Source organism: Psittacula echo (assembly GCF_963264785.1).
Source record: "Psittacula echo genome assembly, chromosome: 1".
Classification (NCBI taxonomy): Eukaryota; Metazoa; Chordata; class Aves; order Psittaciformes; family Psittacidae; genus Psittacula; species Psittacula echo.
The window spans coordinates 54,883-74,014 of NC_137735.1; the positions used below are offsets into that span (position 1 = coordinate 54,883).

A 19,132-nucleotide genomic window follows, 5' to 3' on the forward strand; every position below is an offset into this window, starting at 1 on the left:
CGCGCCGTGCGCCGGGACCGCTCCGCCGATACGGAGCGGGGTCTTTACATGGACCTTCGGGAGCCCGGGTGGTTCCCGCGGACCCGGCAGCTGCGGCCCCGGCTCTCCGCTCGGGACTGGCCCTACCAGAGCCCCGCTACCCGGCCCTGCACGGCGCCGCCTGGGGCCGAGGCGTGCGGAGCGCCAAGGGCTCGGGATGAGGCCGGGAGCGGGATCGTCCCACCCGGAGCCACCTCCACAGGGACAGAGCCGTGGGAGCACAGCCAGCGGCCGACCGTCCCTGGCAGGGTCAGGGAGGGAGCTGGCTCTTGCTGCTGCAGGCTCCGCTCTGCCGTGTCCTCATCCCACGGGAGAGGTCTCGGCTCCAGACCTGTTTGAGGATGTGTCCCACGCTGTCCTGAGCCCGGGGAGGAGATGGAGCCTTGGCCCTACCCCTGCCACCCTCCCCAGGCGTCAGGGCCTTCCCAGCCGGCAGCTTTGCCATCTCTGGTGGCAGCTGAGTGAGGTCAAGCTCAGCACGGGCACTGAGCTGCAGCCTGTGACCAGGGCCCACAGGGCACCCTGGGAGGTGGGTGTCCAGCACCCTGAAACAGCACGGTCCTTGCCCCACATACTGGCAATTACACGAGTGCTGCAGGGAATGAATGGCTGCAGGGAGAGATCTTTGTAGACGTCTAAAATGATGATCTGAGCAGTGCAACACCCTGGCAGGTCAGTACCTTCACCCTGGGAAGTAAGAGGGATAAAACCTGTTCTGCTCCACTCCATAAAGGACCCTCCTGCGCATCACCCCAGCCAGGCACCCTCTGGGGTGGGGAAGGCTTCAGGGGTGCTGCAGAGCACGGCTCCATCTGACACCAAAACTGACAAACAGGAAAAGTGGCCAGGAGAGGAGCACAGCAATGTCGTGACATCAAACACAGGCCTGTGGGTAGGCAGGTGCTGCGCAGGGGACTGTGGCTGCAGGACAGGGAACTAATGACATGGCAGCACTTCTGCAAGCCACAACCTGTGGGACAGACACATCACAAGCCAGACGTGTCAACAGCTCAGAGCAGTGTGGAACAGCTCCAGGACATGGGGCTATTCGGTCTTGGGAAGCTGCAAAGGCAGAAGAAATAAATGCCCTCGGCCGGTACCGGGAGAAAATCGGCATCTGGGGACACGGGGGACAAGGTGTGGGGGTGGCGGGGTCATCGGGCTGGGCCCTGGTGCCAGTGGGCGGCGGTGGCTGCAACTCTCCCGTGCAGCACCGGCCTGGGCTTGGGACCAGGCACCGCACCGGGGGGGGTGGCTCCGGCATCTCCTCCCGGGGCGATCTCCGGATCGGGCTGAACCTCCCGGGCCACTGCGGGCCCGTTTTGCCAGGAGGTTACGAGGGACCCCCCCGCCCCGCCCCGCCCCGCTCCGCCGAGGCCGCCCCTTGCGCTGCGGCGGGCGCGTTTCCGCGGGGGGAGGGCAGGCGGTGGGCCTGTCCCTCCGCGCACCCACATCCCTCCCTCCCTGCGCCCTTCCCTATGCGCAGCCCTCCACTTCTAACCGCATCCCTCCGCGCATCCCTCCGTTCCTCCGCGCATCCCTCCATCTCCTCGTGCATCCCCCCGTACCTCGCTCCCCGCATTTCCCCGCACCTCCCGCCCGCCCCAGCACCGGCAGGGCCGCTCCTGCGCCGCTTATGGCAGGGCGGCCGCGCTTCCTCTGCGGCGTGGTGGAAGGTAGGTCCGGTCTCTCCGGGGCCCCACCCGGGCATTGCAGGGGCTGGCCAGGTCACCCGGGGCGAACGGGGGTCGGGAAGGGCTCGCAGGGAGGCAGCACAGGACCAGGTCTCTGCCCGGGAGTACGGAACCAGCACCCCCGACTCTTCTCAGAGCACTGCTGCACCCTGCAGCCAGCACCGCACAGCCGACCCGCATCGCCCCGTGATGGGGATCCGCGGCTCTGCTCCCAGCTCCCTGCGATGGGTTTTCTCTGCCCTGAGTGTGCGGGAGCAGCGTCCCCCTGTGAGCCCCTTCTGCCTCCCTGCCCGCAGTGCAGCACTGCTTGGGCCGTGGTCATGGCTGGCCAGGAAAAGCCTGAGCTCTCTGCATGGTTCAGCCCCGTTCTCCTGCTTCCCAGTGCCCAATTCCTGTTTCTGCAGCAGCTCTGGGGCCAGGCCTGGCACCCACTGGGCAAAAGCATTTCTGCTTTCCCTGGCAGCACAGTGCACTGCTGAAGCCACTGCCGGTCCTGGGAGGAATCAGAAAGCACCACGCAAATAAACGCAAAATAAGTAAAAAGTGCAGGGATGGGGAAGTTGACAGTAAAAAGAAATAAGTCAGACAAGAATCATTGACATAGAAAGCTGACCTGGGAAAGAGAGGGACACATGCTGCCAGTAGAGCCGCTCCAGGAGGAGGAGGTCCCTGGACAGTGAGGAAGGACAGGCATCCCTATCTCGGTTGCACAGGCCCTGGCAGGGGCAGCAGTAGTAGTGCCAAGCCAGGCCAGGAGTGATGAGTCCTACGCAGAGCTCCTTGCTCCCTCCTGGCACCCGGGCATGGGGAACAGCAGCCAGAGAACAGACTGGTGCCTCTGGGTGACCTGCACCCAGTACAGGAGCAGGGCTGGGAACGGTTGAGTCTGCTTCCCAATGTGTTCAATAGGAATTTGCCAATAGTTATGCAGAAAGCGCTGAGGGACATCCCAGAGTTTGTCAAGTGATGGCATTGATGGGTTGTAGTGACCTGGGCAGTGGAAGAGCCAAAGTCCCAACGCACAGCATCACCCAGCAGCGCTCAGCTGTCTTTGGCAAAGCAGAGCACCACCATCACCCCTCTGGAGGTGCAGCCACAGGTACAAAGAGATTTCGCTGGTAGAGCTTCAGCCACTTTTCTGAGCTGAATGCACTGGGATGGTGTTTCCACAGAGCTGCTGCTGACAAGACACGTGTTGGGGTGAGCAGCATATGTGTCACTTGTGCCAGGTCACAGCCAAGGGTGGGCAAGGCTTGTGCAGGCAGGCACTGTACAGGGACTCCTGGGGCCGAGCAGGAGTTTTTATGGATTGGGAAGTGGAAAATCTATTTATCATGGAAATACCTTTTTCGGGTGAAATGTTTGCAGGATCCCTGAGTAGCCACAGTGGGGTGGGTGATGAGGTGATGGGATCACCATGTAGGTGTTCACCCAGGTAGAACTCTCTGCAAAGGAGATAATGTTCAGTGTGTGCTGTGGTACCACCAACCACAGCACTGGCCAAGGTTGGGGTTGGGGGTTGCAGGGTGGGTTTCTGCCAAAGGGAGCAGGGCATGGGGGTCCTCTCGCAGGCCAACCCACCTCAGTGCACTCAGGAACCTTGGGGAAATGGGATGTTTTCTGGGGAATGCTGCTTCATGCCGGATTCTGGGAGCTGGGTCTTTCTCCCAGACCAGCAAAGTCATTGTGATGTGCCCTTGTGTGCTGCTCAGCCCAGGGAATGCATTCATTCCGCTGAGCATCTGCTCCTCTCAGAAAGTGTACTGATGAATTTAGAAGCTGCCCATCCAAAACTGGGAAGCTGCCTTGATGGTTCATTGCCATCACTGTTCAAGGGGTGTTTTCTGTGAGACTTCACACTGCAGCTGTTGGATCTTGCAGAGACATAAAGTGATGGAAGATTCTTCTCTTGCTGAAGTTCAGGTCTGTTCTGGGCCACTTACAGGCTCCCCTTAACCTCTTCTTGTTGAAGCTGTCAAATCTGCCTCTTTGCAACCCACTTACCTGCCTGTCCACTGTCCCCAGGTGAACTGGCTTGCTTTCCACTGGGTATTCTCTGCACCTCCCAGGTCTTCCTTCATGCAGGAATAGGAAGGGTCCCTCCTCAAAAGCATTCCCAACAGGGGAGTGGGTGCTGTGTATCCAGCAATGCCCCTGCTCCCTATGTCCAGCCACAGACAGTTCCCTGCCATGCAGGGCACAGGGCAGCCCATCCGCTGCTGTGGTGCTGCAGTTTGGGTCACACACTGGTGCTCAGCAGCCACCTAAAGCAGCAGCACAAGTGCAAATCTTAAGAAACACTTGAGAATTTGCTGACTCCGGATCTGTATTTCCTGCATTCGGTTTTGTTGATGTGAACCTTCTGGAAGGGCGATGTCCTTCGGGCCAGCCTGGGCGCTCTTTGCTGAGTGCCTTTGGTGGCAGACAGCTGGTGTGGTTGCTCCCCGTTGTGCTTTCCCTCTCTGGGCTGTTCCTATGTAAGCTTATGGGGATGGTGTTTTCCAGTGGGGGACAGACAAGGTGTCTGAACCGCCTTGTGCAGCCCCAGCCCCTGTGGGCAGCCCTTCAGGCTGTTTGTGTGCCCTGAGCTGAGCAGCTCTGCCATGGGCCAGGGACACTGCCCCAGGGCCCTGTCCTGCTGCAGGGCAGGGTCCTGGGTGCAGGGTGTGGGGGAGCTGCATCAATGCGGTTTTGCTGCAGTTTGAGTTGTGCAGCGGTTAAAGACAGGGCGAGCAGCTCCTACAGCGCCTGCAGGAGCAGTGATGCTCTGCTTGACTCAGCTCACACAGGCACAGCGAGATGCAGGGGGCAGCAGAGCTGGTCTCTGTAAAGAGAAAATCCGCAGGCAGAAACCTGTGCGGTGGCTGTACCACAGCTCTGCCCCTGTGAACCCCACATGCGAGCCAGCCCGCAGCCATCTCCTCTAGGCTTAGCTTTTACTGTGCAGATTCCCCATTCTGGGTTAAGAGTGCTACCCTGTGCAATCCTTCCCAGCTGCCTCCTTCTGGGAAGGATGGAAGCACAGACATTACACCCACTTGCTTGAGTACCAGCGCCCAGCAAGATCATAGCTCGGTAACAGACGTTTGAAGTGCTCAAAGCTGAACAATGGGAGGATCTCTGGATTAAGAGCAGCCACCTGGGGATAGTACAGAGAGAGGCTGTTTTAAGGCAGTTACTGACACCTGCATTTCGGCTTTTCCCTCTCCCCACTCCCCTTTACAGGCTTCTACGGGAGACCGTGGTCTATGGAGCAAAGGAAACTCCTCTTTGATTGGCAAGTACCCTGCATTTTCCTCTCTGAAGGTTGTAGCCTGTGGCAGAGGGACAAGGTGGAAGCAGGGCGCTGTGGAGGCAGGAGCAGTGAAGGAAAATGCTGGTGGGAGACTCCTGGGGCTGACCTGCCTTTGGGACACTGGGGCGATGCCAGTGAAGGGGCCCATGCTTTTCCTAGGGCAGCTCCTGCAGTGTCCCCTATCCCACCCCATCCCACCCAACCTCACCCCATCCCACCCCACCCCATCCCACCCCATCCCATCTCACCCCATCCCATCCAACCTCACCCCATCCCATCCCACCCCATCCCATTCCATCCCATCCCATCCCACTCCATCCCATCCCATCTGATCCCACCCCACCCCATCTCATCCCACCCCACCCCATCCCATCTCATCACACCCTACACCATCTCATCCCACCCCATCCCATTTCAGCGCTCTGGCACCCCCAGATGCAGCCCACGGGAAAGCTCCCCGGCCCTGGGCTGGGTGTGGAGGCTGTGGATGGAGGGACAGCCTAGGGACAGCCTAGGGACAGCCTAGGGACAGCCCAGGGACAGCCCAGGGACAGACGTGGCTGTGCTGCCGGCAGATGGTGCTGGGGCTCTGCTGCAGCCCAGCTGCAGCCAGATGTGCCTGGCTGGGGCCTGGGCACATCAAGGGAAGAGGGTCTGGGGCCCGGGTCTGGCTGGGTGGGCACTAGCCCCCGTGTGCTGGCACCCACAGCTGGCACGGGTGCTGCAGTGAGGGTGCAGACCCACGGGGAGCTGCCAGTGGGGCAGGGCTGGCCCATGGGAGGAGTGAGGGCAGCCGGGGAGGGTTTGGAGAGGAGCAGGAACGTGCCTTGGGAAGCAGCAGCAAAGCTGCTCTGTGCTGCTGCACCGTGGTGAGGATCGGCTGGGGCAGGAGGGGGCTGGGGAGCTGGAAATGGGAACTCTGAGCCGTATGAAGGTGAACTCGGGGTGTTCAGTGGGCTGGAAGTCCACCTCAGGCGCTGACCTGGCAGGATGAGCACTCATCTCGTACCCTCTGAGCTGTGTGGGCCTGGGCAGCGCCATGTGGCAACAGCCCCCGTGGGTGCCTGGCTGCAGAGTGCGCTGTGTGACCACTGCCACGAGCAGCAAGTGACCAGCTCCCTCTGGCCAGGGCCACCATCCTGGAGGCTCATCACTGTGGAAACAGGGCACAGCAAACCCACATCACTCCACTGTGACTCCATCACTTTATCCTGAGGCTGCCATTCCTGCCCAGCTGGAGGTGGCCCTTGTGTCCCTGTGAGTCCCCATGTATGTCTGTGTGTCACCAGGTGTCCCTGTGACAGGAGGATGTGGGCCGTGTGCTGGTCACTGCACGGGCAGTGCACTGGGAACAGCAGGGCCATGTGCTGGTCACTGCACGGGCAGTGCACTGGGGACAGCAGGGCCATGTGCTGGTCACTGCACGGGCAGTGCACTGGGGACAGCAGGGCCATGTGCTGGTCACTGCACGGGCAGTGCACTGGGGACAGCAGGGCCATGTGCTGGTCACTGCACGGGCAGTGCACTGGGGACAGCAGGGCCATGTGCTGGTCACTGCACGGGCAGTGCACTGGGGACAGCAGGGCCATGTGCTGGTCACTGTGCTGATGATGGCACTGGCAGCCTTGCACTGCATGGGGAATGTGCCACTCATGCTGTGAGAGTGCCCTGGTGACAGTGGGGAGCTGCAAGCACAGGGAAGGAGCAGAGGTGCAGAAAAACATAGCTTAGAAAACAAGAGGCAGTGGTTTCTGTGGTGTTTGGAAGCACGTGAGGAATGAGTCGGTCTGGTACTGAACAGGGATTTATGTTCTCATGTTTGTAAATGTCAGCGGTGTGTTCATCAGTGGTGTTCTTCTCCAGAAAGAAACAAGATGAGGCACTTGTATCACGTGTCCATGAAGTGCTTCCAGCCTGCTCCTCGTGGGAAAATGGGAAATATCATCTCCTAGGGCGGATAAATACAAACAAATGACTACCTCAGATGGCTTTCCCAGTGCCAGGAGAGCTGTCCAGGGAGGTGTCTGTCCCATCCGGGTAATTCCCAGTGAGTCTTGGATTGCTGGGGAGACTCTGGAAAGGATTTGTGCTTTCTGAAGCCAGCAAGGGCCTGGTGATAGTGCAGCCGGATCTGCTGAAGCAGGCAGGCTCTAATCTCTCTCAGATCTGCTTCCCTTCAGCTCTGACTGCGGTGCAGCTTCGGGAGAGATGGAGACCTTTCCTCTCCCATCTCATGGAATGTGTGTCCCTAAGGGTTTCCCTGCACCCCTGCATATCCCGACTCCTGGGTGAGGGTTTTCACCGGGGAGATGAGCACACTGGGCTCCAAGGCTTGCTCAGAGGCTTCCCTCCTGTGTCTGTGTGTGGGGCTTCTTGTCAGACTCACTCCAGTTTATCAGTGTCCTTCCCACGCTGTGGCCACTGCTCTGGCAGCATCTGTAGCCAGCACAGGGGTCACTGAACCTCTCTCGTCCCGCTGCACATTCTGCAGTGATTCATCTGGGGCTCTCTTCTGCTGAGCTACCAGTGGCATTGTCGAGGAACAGTCATATTCAACTGACCACTCCTTATGCTGGCACGTCAGACACCCTACCTTCTGTATTCTTTCACCTAGGCAGGACTTTATGCTTGGCTGCATTAAGAAGCATACTGCTTGCTGAAGCGCAGCTTAACAGCTATCTCCCATCACCCCCAGTGCTGTGTTTCTTCCTGTATTCTCCACTTACTTGGTCTCCACTGCCTGCAAACGGCACAGTCGCAGCGTCTGGCCATGGTTCACTCTTGTCCTGCTTCCTTGCCTGCCCAGCCCAAGCTCTTCATGAGCACTCGCCCTGCTTCCGAGAGCTCTGGAGCTCTTTGACAATGCTCCTGCAGTGCCAAAGGGTTCCTCTGGCTGGCCTTGTGATGTCTGTGTATTAGTGCTGCTGTGACCCCCTATGCCCAGAGGATTCCTGCTGGTCCCTGTGGGGAGCTGCAGGGTTTGTGCAGGGCTGAAGGGGGAGCTGGAGCTGGCCTGGAGAAGCAGCGCATGGGGTCGGGTCCAAATACACCACACGGTGTTAGATGGGCAGGAGGGTAATTTGGTACCTTCAGCCCTTGAGCCTCTTGGCTTGAGGAATGAAGAAGCTGGTGCAGGATTCAACCTGTAGGAAGCACAGGAAGGGGCAGTGTATAAGTAGTGCATGTTAGTGCTCATGGATGAGGAGTTGGTGGGTGGCAGCATCAAAGAGTTGCGGTCCCTAGCTCAAGGTGCAAATGGAAACCAGTAACAAGTGGTGTCCCATAGGGGTCCATATTGGGACCAATGCTATTTAATACCTTCATCACTGATGTAGTGGGATCAGGCACTAACCCTCAGCGAGTTAGCAGAGGTCACCAAGCTGAATGGTGTAGTTACCACCCGGAGGGAAGGGATGGGATCCAGAGGGACCTGGACAGCTTGGAGAGGTGGGGCCATGAAAATCTCATGAAGTTCAACAACGTCAAGTGCAAGGTCAGGTCAATCCCCAATATCAACACAGGCTGGGGATGCAGGGGTTGAGAGCAGCCTGGGGAGAAGGACTTGGGGGTGTTGGGTGAGGAGAAGCTCCCCATGACTCATCTTCAGTGTGCGCTTGAGCCCAGAACCCTGACGTCTGCTGGGCTGCACCCCCAGAGTGTGAGCAGCAGCTCAGGGCAGGGATCCTGCCCCCACTGCACTCTGCTGTGCTCTGGGGAGAACCCCCTGCAGTCCTGATCCAGCTCTAGGGCAGCAGCACAAGCCCTGGAAGAGCTGCTGCAGACTGCAGGGTTGGTTTGTCCTGATGGAGCCCCCCAGCAGGACTGCAGGACTGGGGCCGCCTGCAGCCATGGGGCTGTGTGAAGCAGCAGACCAGGAGCTGCTCTTCCCAGTGCTCCCCAAGAATCTCCCTCTTCCTCCCCCGGGAGGCTGGTCTGGCCTCTCACTCTCCTCCGTGCCTTGGGCTCTTTCACCACAGGACTTTGTGGAGCAGCTGGAACAGGCTGCTCAGGTTAAGTTGATCCCTCCCACCCACCTTTCCTTGCAGCAAGGTTGGTCACCTGTCTCCGGAGAGGCAGCATCCTCCTGGTCCCCAAGACCTCATCTGGAGGTCCCCAAACACCACCAATGGTTCGCCTTAGCACCGGGAGCACTGGTTTATGTCTCTGTGTCTGTGTCCAACGTGCGCCTGCGCAGGGCTCCCAGAGCCGGGCATTGCTCTGGCTCGGGCAGGGGGCTGCGTGCAAGCAGGGCTGGAAGCCTGCAGGACACGGTGCAGCTCTGGGGCAGGAGAGGGCACCGTGTGCGGAGCAGCTCTTGCTGAGCCCAGTCCTTGCTGCGCAGGCTGAGGCGCTGGGGGCTGAACTGCTACATGTACGCACCCAAGGATGAGCTGAAGCACCGGCTGCTCTGGAGAGAGCCCTACACGGAGCATGAGGCAGGTACCGGCTCTGCGGGCCCACGTGAGCGGGCTGCTGGCGTCCCGGTTCCTCGGGGGAAGCGAGGTCTGCAGCTCAGCCGGGGCCAGGCTGGTGTTACCGCTTCAGCCGGGAACCTGCCCATTGCAGGGAGCCCACGAGCGAGGGGACCCCCAGATCCTGCCCAGCACAAGGAGCCTTCCCAGCCCCTGCCCATCAGGAATCCCTTGGAGCCCCCAGCGTGGGGAGCTCCTCACGTGGGTCTCACAATGTGCTCAAATACACCAGGGCCCAGATCCTTGCGGAAAGTCCTCTGTGTCCCAAGGGACTGGGACTCACTCTCCTGGCCCCCCCCCCCCGGATGCTCTGGTATCTCCCGCTGTCCTCAGCTCCTTCCTTGTGGGTCACTGTGGTTTCCTCTCCCCTCACCCCTTGTCTCTCCCCACCCCTCTTCTCCCCACACGCCTCGCCTCCCACCGCTCACAGCCCCTTCCCTGTCCCTAGCCCACATGCGTTCTCTTATCGAGGCTGCCCAAGAGCAGGGTGTGCAGTTTGTTTTCGCCATCTCTGCTGGCCAGGACATGGTGTTTTCAAGTGCTGGGGATCGGCTCCTGCTGCAGCAAAAACTCAGGCAGGTACCGTGGGCCATTCCTTCATCCCACTGCTCTCAGGCGAGGGGCATAGTACGTGTGTGGGGCTGTGCTGCTGCTGCTGCACAGGGAGCAGGTCAGGGGGTGCCCATGCAGATGAGCTGTCCCTGTCACGCTGTGACCCTGTCACCAATGGGCTCTGTGAGTGCCTGACTGCGGCGCTGGGGCAGCAGAGGAGCCGGAGCTTGCAGGGCAGCACTGGTGGCCAGTGCAGGCCGGTGCTGAGCCCCATCCCCAGGAGGGTAAAGAGCTGCTGGCACAGGGGGTTTGCTCCATAGCATGGGCAGCTCTGCCCGTCCCGTCCCCACGGGTACCCCAGACCTCACTGTCCTCAGTAGCACGGGGGTTGTCAGGGACTCGCTGCTGCCTTTCCTCTGCAGCGCAGGGGTCCAACAGCAACCGTGTCCATGCCGGTGCCTGCAGGTGGCTGCCATGGGGTGCCGGGCCTTTGCACTGCTCTTCGATGACATCGACCCTTGCATGTGCCAAGCTGACAGAGAAGCCTTCCCCTCCCTGGCGCAGGCTCAGGCCTCTGTGGCCAACGAGGTGTACCAGGAGCTGGGCCAGCCCCCCGTCTTCCTCTTCTGTCCTACAGGTACTGCCTGCAGCCCCCGGTGCTCAGCCAGCCGCAGCACCCTCAGCAGAGCAGGGTGCCCTTTGGCTGCCTTTACCCATGTGCACTAAGAGCTGCCTGCCCCGACAGCTCCCACAGCTCCCCCCACACCCCTCATGCTCTTGAGGGAGCCCTGGAGATGCAGTACTAGGGCAGGACAAGGCTGCAGACAGGCTGGTGCTCCAGCACCTGTGGATGCAGCACCCCCTGCACCGCGCATCTCCCCAGCCCCTGGGGAGCTCATCCTCTCCCGGTCTCTGCCCTTCAGGGGATGCTCTGTGCTCTCTCCCTAGAGTACTGCAGCTCTCTGTGCTCTCCCAGCCCCAGCCAGTCCTGCTACCTGCTGACCATCGGCCGGGAGCTGCTCCCAGGGATCGGTGTCATCTGGACCGGTGAGCACCCAGCCCGGCAATGTGGGATCTGTGGCCCCGTGCAGCTGCTCAGCGAGAGCCCAGTCTGCGAACCCCGCAGCCACGGGCTCGCTCCTGGGAGAGGCAGCAGCAAACAAACAGCCCCATCATGGAGCCTTCCAGCTCCGGGGTGTGCAGCCGCGGGCGGGCAGGCAGCAGGGCTGTGGGTGTCCTGGCTGCAGAGGGGGAGGTGGGGTGACTCGACCCTCCTCCCCCTGCTCAGCACCCAGGTGTGCGTGTCCCTGCTGTGAGCGTGCACGATGGCCCCTGCGTGCCCACACACACCTGTGCTGTGCTGCTCCAGGGCCCAAGGTGGTGTCACAGGAGCTCTCGGCCATGCTGCTGGAGGAGGTGGAGGGTGTCCTGCAGCGCCAGCCCATCATCTGGGACAACCTGTACGCCAATGACTATGACTGCAGACGTGTCTTCCTAGGCCCCTACACGGGACGTGCCCCTGGCCTCATGGCCAGGCTCCATGGGCTGCTCCTCAACCCCAACTGCGAGCTCCAGGCCAACTTCATCCCCATACACACGCTGGGCAGCTGGTTTCAGAGTGAGCTGGGGAGCTGTGCCCACCCTGACCACACAGGTACCTGCTCCCAGCACCCCAGGCAGCTCTGAACGTGGGGTCTCGGTACAGGCAGCGAGCTCGTGCAGCCAGGGCACAGCCATGGGTCTCTGCCATGGTCCTGCAGGCTGTCCCGCATGGCAGCCTGGGTGAAGTGCTTACCTGGCTGGGCACATCCCAGGGCTTGGGATCCATCCAGGGCCATCTCCTTGCAGGGGGCTGCTGCCCTCCGCATGCCATGGGGTAGCTCTGCCAGGCAAAGAGTGGGGCTGCCCAGATTGATGAGCTCCAGTTCCTTAGGGATGGAGCCTGCGGCGGCACAGGGAGACAGCCAAGGCCTGCAGGATGGAAGCTACAGCCCCCAGGAAGCCTTGGAGCTGGCGCTGCATGACTGGGTGGCTGAGATAAACCGGCAAGCCTCGGAGCCAGGTAGGTGATGAGCTCACACCGTGCAGCATCCACCAATCCCTCAGGCCCTCTGGAGTGGCTCTGCTGGGAGGTTGGTGGGTGGCAGAGCCCTATGTCTGTGTGCTGTGGGTGCTGTGGTCAGCGCAGCAGCAGGTCTGTGGTCCATGTGCCGCATCCCAGCTTTGGTCTCCTCAGCTGGCAGCGTGGGAGCTGGGCCATGATTCGGCTCTGGATGAGAAACTGAGCCAGAGCCAAGCTCGGTGCTGTGCGGTGTTTTCCCCTTCAGAGCCTGTGGCCTCCCCACCCCAGAGTTGTGGGCTCCCGAGCATAGAGCCATGCAAAGCCCATGATGCTGCGGCTCAGAGGTGGAGCTGCCCAGCGTGGCCACCCCAGGGTGCTACGTGCGGGCAGCAGGTTCTATGTGGGTGCCCCCTGCTCCTTCCCGCCAGGAGCAAGGAGCCCGGGACACGCCAGCGTCAGCCTCAAGGGAGGAGCAGAGCTGGAGCCTGGCACAGCGGGAGGGGACGTCCTGCCTGACCCCCGGCCCCACGGTTCTGTTCCCGGTGGGACAGACCAGCATGGCCCTGAGCCCTGTGGCAAGGTACCAGGGGAGAGAAGGAAGAAGGTGACCTTGGAGCCCAAGCAGGACAGCGGGAGCAGGGCCCATGCTGGTGGTCAGCAAAGCCCTGCCGGGGACAGGGACCAGCTCACTGCGGAGAGCACAGAGCGCTGCGAGCCCGCCTCTGCAGTGCCCAGCTCAGCTCAGACTTCCCAGCCCACAGGAGCACCGGCGGCTGCCGAGACCCTGCACAGCCCAGGGACCCCCACGTGCTACAGCGATGGGACCAGCGCTGCCCAGAACCTTCTGCCCACTGGTGATGCCAGGACGGGGGCTGGCAGCTCCCACCAGCTCTGCAGCAGCATCCAGCCTGAGCCCAGTAGGGCTGATACACCTCAGACACCCCCAGGGCCTGGGGCTGGTGCCAGCCCTGGCCCCACAGCACCGCTCATTGATGGGGCCGGTGCCAGCCCTGGCCCCACAGCACCAGTGACCCCAGAGGAGGCCAGGTCTAGCCCCATGTCCCTGCTGATCATGGAGGAGGCCAGGACCAGCCCCACAGCACCAGTGACCTCAGAGAAACCCGGGTCCAGCCCCACGGCACCATTGACCCTAGAGGAGCTCAGGTCCAGCCCCACGGCACCATTGACCCTAGAGGAGCTCAGGTCCAGCCCCACGGCACCACTGACCCCAGAGGAGCCCAGGTCCAGCCCCACGGCACCATTGACCCCAGAGGAGCCCAGGTCCAGCCCCACAGCACCGCTGACCCCAGAGGAGCCCAGTTCCAGCCCCACAGCACCGCTGACCCCAGAGGAGCCCAGGTCCAGCCCCACAGCACCGCTGACTCTGGGGGAAGTTCGGATGCTGGTGGAGCTTTTCTACCTGCCCTATCATCACGGGCCGCTGGCGCAGCGTCTGCTGGAGCACTTTCGGTGGCTCCGGGCAAACAGCCTCAGCGTGGGGGTCTCTGCCGTGGCGCCCGATGCCGGTGTGGTGAGTGCTGGGGCTGCTGCCTGTCACAGCTCTGTGCCACGGCCGCGGTGACGCCCGCTGTGCCCGCAGGGCCGGTGCTGGCGTGGCCGAGCTCAGTCCTTTACGCAGCTCTGCGCCCAGACCTGCTACCTGCACACGCGCCTGGTGGGTGCTGCGGGACGGGCGCTGCTCTATGACCTGCACCCCTACCTCTGGGACATCCGCAACGTGCTGCTGGCTGCCAGTGCCTTCGTCCAATGGCTCGGTGCGTGCTGCGGGTCTGCGGGGTCCCTGGGCACTGCGGCACCGGAGCTTGTTCTGCGATGCTCCACTGCTCCCCCATAGGGGTGACAGTGCCTGGGGCTCCCCCCAGAGGTTCGGGGTCCCTGTGTCCAGCCAGGGTCCCTCCTGGGGTGCACCTCCCATGGAGACCCTCCCCTCTGTCCCCTGCTCAGCGCCTCTCTTCCTTTGCAGATGGCCATCTCCTCTGCGAGCCTGGCCCCACGGGTGCCTGGGGGAGCTGCTTTGGCTGTAAGTACCGATGCTCCCTTGCTCTGCCCCTGGTGAGGGGCCCTGGTGCTGCCCTCGGGCCCCCAAGCCCCGCAGCAGCAGCAGCACTCGCCATCGAGCTGCCCTGTCCCATGCTCTGCCTGCCGAGTGCAGCGGGAATGGCCATGGGAAGGCTGGCACCCCCCGTGCCCTGCACACCGAGGCAGGACGGGGCACAGCTGCTGGGGACAGGGCAGATAGGGGAGCAGCTCTGCACCACCTCTCATAGTCCTGAAGGAGTGCCCATTTCTAGGACATGGTTCCTCGGCCCTTTGGATCCAAGGACCTCTCAGCCTTTCCAGTAAAAGGGATCCATGGGCTATTAGGAGCAGAAACGTCCTTGGTGTCATAGGCGAGGTTGGATTTTGAATATCTGGGCCTCACTTTGGAAGCCCCTGCTCTGCTGATTCAGGTTTTCCTGGTTGTTCTGTGGCTCTCGTGACCTCTTACATACCAAGAGCTGTCACCAGGTGACAACCTGAGAGGGTCTCCAGTTCACTGTGCAATGGGGCCATGTGCCTTGAGCCGCTTCCACAGGGCAGCACACAGGGCGAGCTCCCGCAGGCACTGCAGAGCTGGCTGGGCAGCAGTAGCCAGGAGCTGTCTTTACCTGACACATTCATGGGCAAGATCGTTCCCCATTCCCACTCCAAGCCCTGTTGCGGAGGGTGTGCTGTACCCCAGTCATGGCGAGGTCCCTGGGCTGCACAGTGACCAGTGGGGATCGTGATGGTGCTGTGTGGCAGAGGCTGATCTCCTCCCAGCCCCGCAGGGTTTTGTTCACCTCGTGTGTCTGTTCCCTGTTGCCTCCAGGGTGCCAGAGCATCACAGCCCCAATCCTGCTGCAGGGGGACGCTGAGCCCTGGGCACGGCGTGGTGGCCTCTTTGGAGAGCTGCAGGTGAGAGGATCAGCACTGGGGGGCTGGAGGAGCCTTGGGAAGCAGGATCCCAGCTGCTGCTCCTGCCTGGAGCCTTGGGAAGCGGGGTCCCAGCTGCTGCTCCTGGCCTGGCACTGGGTTACTGCAAGGGAAGGCAGAGCTGCCCTGGGCCTCTGCACCTTGCCTGCAGCTGCCAGGGTTCCAGGTGCTCAGAGGAACCCTCCTGCTGCTGCTCAGGATGAGGTTTGGAGCCAGGAGGACTCCCCTGGAACTGTCTCTTCCAGGCGCTGCTGCCCGTGGGGAACAGCTCTGACCTCTTCTATCAGCCACCTCCGCTCTTCCCGTCCCGCCAGCTGTACGTCCTGCGCCCGCTGCGGCCCCGGGACAAGGTGGGAGCTGCAGCACAAGGGGCAGGCAGGGCCCAGCTCTGGGAGCCTGTGCTGCACGTGTCCAATGCGAGACGCTCGCCTGCTGCGAGTGGGGCTGAGCTGCAGCGCAGGCTCTGCGGGTGGAAGGGGCCTTCAAGCAGGCCAGGGCTGGGGCAGGGCAGCTCCCAGGACGCAGAGCGGGTGTTGTGGCCAGGGTAGAGCAGGGAGACCCAGCTCGGGAGTGAGCCCCAGTTGAACTGGCTCCAGTGGGATGCCAGGAATCACAGGCGGTCTCCAGAGCACCCCCAGTGCTGAGCTCCAGCGGTGGCTGCGAGCAGATGCCAGGAAAGATCCAGAGCAGGGCAAGTCTGGATGGTGACCTCCTGCAGCCTTCACCAGCCTGCAGCTCTGGCACTGCCTGAGCCTGTTGAGGTTCAGCTCCGAATCAGCCCTTCTTCAGATGCGCACCCAGTTGAAAGGATGATTCCCCGCTGGAGGGGCTGCAGCCTCTGTCAGCTGTGAGCAGCGTGCTGCCAGCCCCCTCTCTCCATTTCCATCCCAGCAGTTCGAAGGCACGCTGAGGGAAAGGGAGAACTTGGAGGTGGGTGGACGTCCCGGTTAAACTGCTGCCAAGTGCAGCAGAGCACTGGGCTCCCCACGCAGCACAGAGCCTGCAGCAGCCCCCGACTCCCTTGCCCTGCTGCCTCTGCCAGCAAAAGGAAATGCAATCGCTGCAAATCCAGCATCATGAACACAAGCACAGGACCCAGCGGTGCTCAGCTGAGCTCTTGTAAACAGCAGAGGAGGAGCTGCCAGCTCACGAGAGCTGATCACAAGAGCAGACTGCCCCTGTCAGCATGGCCCATTGCAAGAGCTGCTTTCCAACTGCCTGTTGTCAGATTTCATCTGACCGGGCTGAACTTCACCAACCTGAATCTGTGTTCAGTGAAACGGAGGGAGAAAGTGCAGCTGAACTGCCCGTGGTGGGAATGGTGCTGGGAAGCGCGCTCGCTGTCCTGCCGTGTCGCTCAGTGCTGGGGCAGCCCTTCCCTGGGGAAGCAATGCTTCCATCGGGATGTGCCTTTCACTGGTCCTGTGTGCAGTGGTGGTCTTGAGTCTGGCCGAGATAGGAGGTCCTGAGATGTCCCATGTTGAGCATGCTCTGAGCAGACTCGAGCTCCAGTCCTGTTTTCGCTGCTGCTCTGAGCATGCTCCATCCCTGGCGAGCCACGTTTCCGTCAGCTGCTCCCCTGGGATGCCTGCCTGGAATGGCAGTTTCCCATTCTGAAGTGTTTCTGTGCTGGGATAAGCAGCCTCGGAGGCCAGCAGAAGGTGGTGCGCTGTGCATCGCTGCATGCAGACCCCAGCACCCTTGAGTGCTGATGCACATACCTGCATGTACCTTCCCTGGGTCAGGACACGCTGGAGGGCTGGGCCCTGGTCACGGTCCCTCTCTCTGGTCAGTTTGGGAAGCTGATGGCACACGATGCTCTGTCGGGGGCTGTGGTGGGGCAGCAGAGGAGCAGCAGTGGGGCAGGGACCAGGCAGGCAGAGCCAGCGCTGAGCTGGATCTGACTCTTCCAGGGAGAGCTTTACCACATGTGCCGGGAGAGTCTGGACTGTGACCCCAAAGTCACAGAGATCCTTGTGGCCCACCCCGACCTGCTCGGTGACAGGTAAGATGTGGTCCCTCTGAGTGTGCCCAGCCCGGCCATGTGCTGAGTGATGCTGGACTGTGGTGTGGTGTGGTTGCCTCTTGCATCCCTGCAGGGCCCAGCTCTGCCTGCACCATGGCTGGCAGTGGCCTCACCAGGGGCTGGGAGAGCCGTCGCTGTGCCAATGTCCAGATGGGTTGTGGGGATGGACCTGCTGCCATGACTCCCCTTGGCTGGGAGCTTCGGCTGGGGGTCTCAGGGAAGTTCTGGGGTGGGGGGTGCTGTCCTGTGGGGCAGGAGGGAGGAGTTTGGCTGGTCTGAGCTCTCCCCAGGGCAGGCTGAGCTCCAGTGGCAGCTCAGTGCAGCTCTGCTCTGGCCGCAGGCTGCTGGGCAGCTTCCTCAGCCTGAGCCCCGAGTACACGTTTGTGCTGGAGGATGAGGCTGGTCTCTGTGGCTACGCTGCCGGCGTGCTGTGCGCTGAAGGCTTCCTGCAGCAGCGAGACAGTGGCTGGCTGCCGGCCATGCGACACAAGTACCCCCGGGACCTGGCCGCAGGAGCCCCGGCGCTGGGCCAGGTGAGGGAGCTCCTGGAGCTGAAGTGAGCGGGTTTGGGGATGGGGGCCCCTCACCGCGCTTGTCTCCTGCAGGAAGCCCTGGAGGAAGCGCTGCTCTTCTTCCACACAGAGCCAGTGGCAGTGCCCCTGCCTGTGCTGCGGCGGTTCCCCTCCCTGGTGCAGCTGGGCACAGCCGCCCGCACGCTGGACGTGGGGGCCAGCCACAGCCTGGCCCTCTGCCTGCTGAGCGCGCTCAGGGCCAATGGTGAGCATCTCCCTGTATGCCCTCATCCAACCCCATCCCCACTGCTCCCTGGCCCATCCCGGAGCCGGGAGCTGGCCTCACCTGCACCCCACCTCTCAGCACCACCGGGGTGCCCCCACCAGGGCTCCCCATCCCCTCAGTGACAGTCTGGCCCCAGCTCCCAGGCACCATGCCCTCTCCTTGCACCAAGGGACCTGTGCCTTGGGGCATCGCACAGGCACCCAGTACCGAGGGGCAGTGCAGAAGTCGACCTTCTCATGGAGGGGGTCCCAGTCACTAGCCCCTAGCCCCAGTGCTGGGATCCTGGTGCCAGGGGCCTCACCCCACACCTCCCTTCCAGGGTCACGGGGAGTGTTTTGCCAGGTCAGTGCCACCGACCAGCAGCAGCTGAGCTTCTACAGCAAGCTGGGCTTCGTCGCCCTGCCAGTGGCCTGGGACAGCTGTCCCGGTGCTCGGCTCCTGGGACGTCTCCTCTGAACACTCTGCATTGGGTGTGGGTGTGGGGAGGCAGTGCCAGAGACAGGCTGGTACCCGTCCCGCACCGAGGGAGCAGGAGCAGAGGGGCACCTTGATCAGAGCAGGTACATGTGATGAGGACATGGCTTGGGGGAAAGCAGGAAGCTACAGGGATGCACGCAGGGGACAGTCCTCGGGCGACAGAGGTATTTCTGCTATCTCAGGAGAGAGGCATCAGGGCCCCTCCACTCTGCCCCCAACTGTTTCTGCTTGCTGACTGCCCTCCACCTCTGCTGGGGGGCCAGAAGCATCCCTGGGCTGGCTGCAGATCTCCAGGCCTGACAGGAACCACTTGGCCAGCATTTAGGGTGGCGGTCTGGAAGCGTGGCACAGTGCATTAGTGTGCAGGGAGCGTCCCTGTCCTGCAGGCTGGGCTGTCCAGATCGCTCCATCCCCGGTGTGGCCCTAAGCTGGGCAGCTGGGGCTGGGGCTGGCTCTCGGCATCGAGGATCTTTCTGCCTGTATCTTCCTGACCTGTATGGGATACAGTGAGGCAGCCTCCATCTCTGCCACCTGGGGGCTGAGGGAAGTGCTGTCCATGGCAATAAAGCATTTGCTGGGCTCTCACCGTGGTTTGTCTCCCGGTGGAAACAATTGGGGTATCAGCATGTCTCGCTCACACCCTCATCCCCACCCCTCAGCCAGCCCTGGCTGTCTGCCTCACCCCTGCTGTCGCTATATCTGGTCCTGTGCAACCTCAAACGAAGTAGCTCCCACACATCC

The 19,132-nt window shown here is 61.9% G+C and overlaps 1 protein-coding gene across 1 annotated transcript; it reads left to right on the top strand.

Moving 5' to 3' along the window:
- Positions 1 to 1,601: 1,601 nt before the first annotated feature.
- LOC308228321 (protein O-GlcNAcase-like) lies at positions 1,602 to 18,568 on the top strand. The gene is given in 19 exon segments (XM_080631611.1): positions 1,602 to 1,715; positions 4,959 to 5,014; positions 9,375 to 9,468; positions 9,949 to 10,079; positions 10,436 to 10,492; positions 10,494 to 10,689; positions 11,001 to 11,099; positions 11,422 to 11,706; positions 11,986 to 12,114; positions 12,543 to 13,239; positions 13,396 to 13,645; positions 13,715 to 13,889; positions 14,099 to 14,155; positions 14,987 to 15,072; positions 15,336 to 15,440; positions 17,004 to 17,095; positions 17,457 to 17,649; positions 17,722 to 17,893; positions 18,234 to 18,568. Coding segments are annotated over 19 exon segments (3,051 nt in total). The 5' UTR covers positions 1,602 to 1,675; the 3' UTR covers positions 18,371 to 18,568.
- The last annotated feature ends 564 nt before the right edge of the window (positions 18,569 to 19,132 follow it).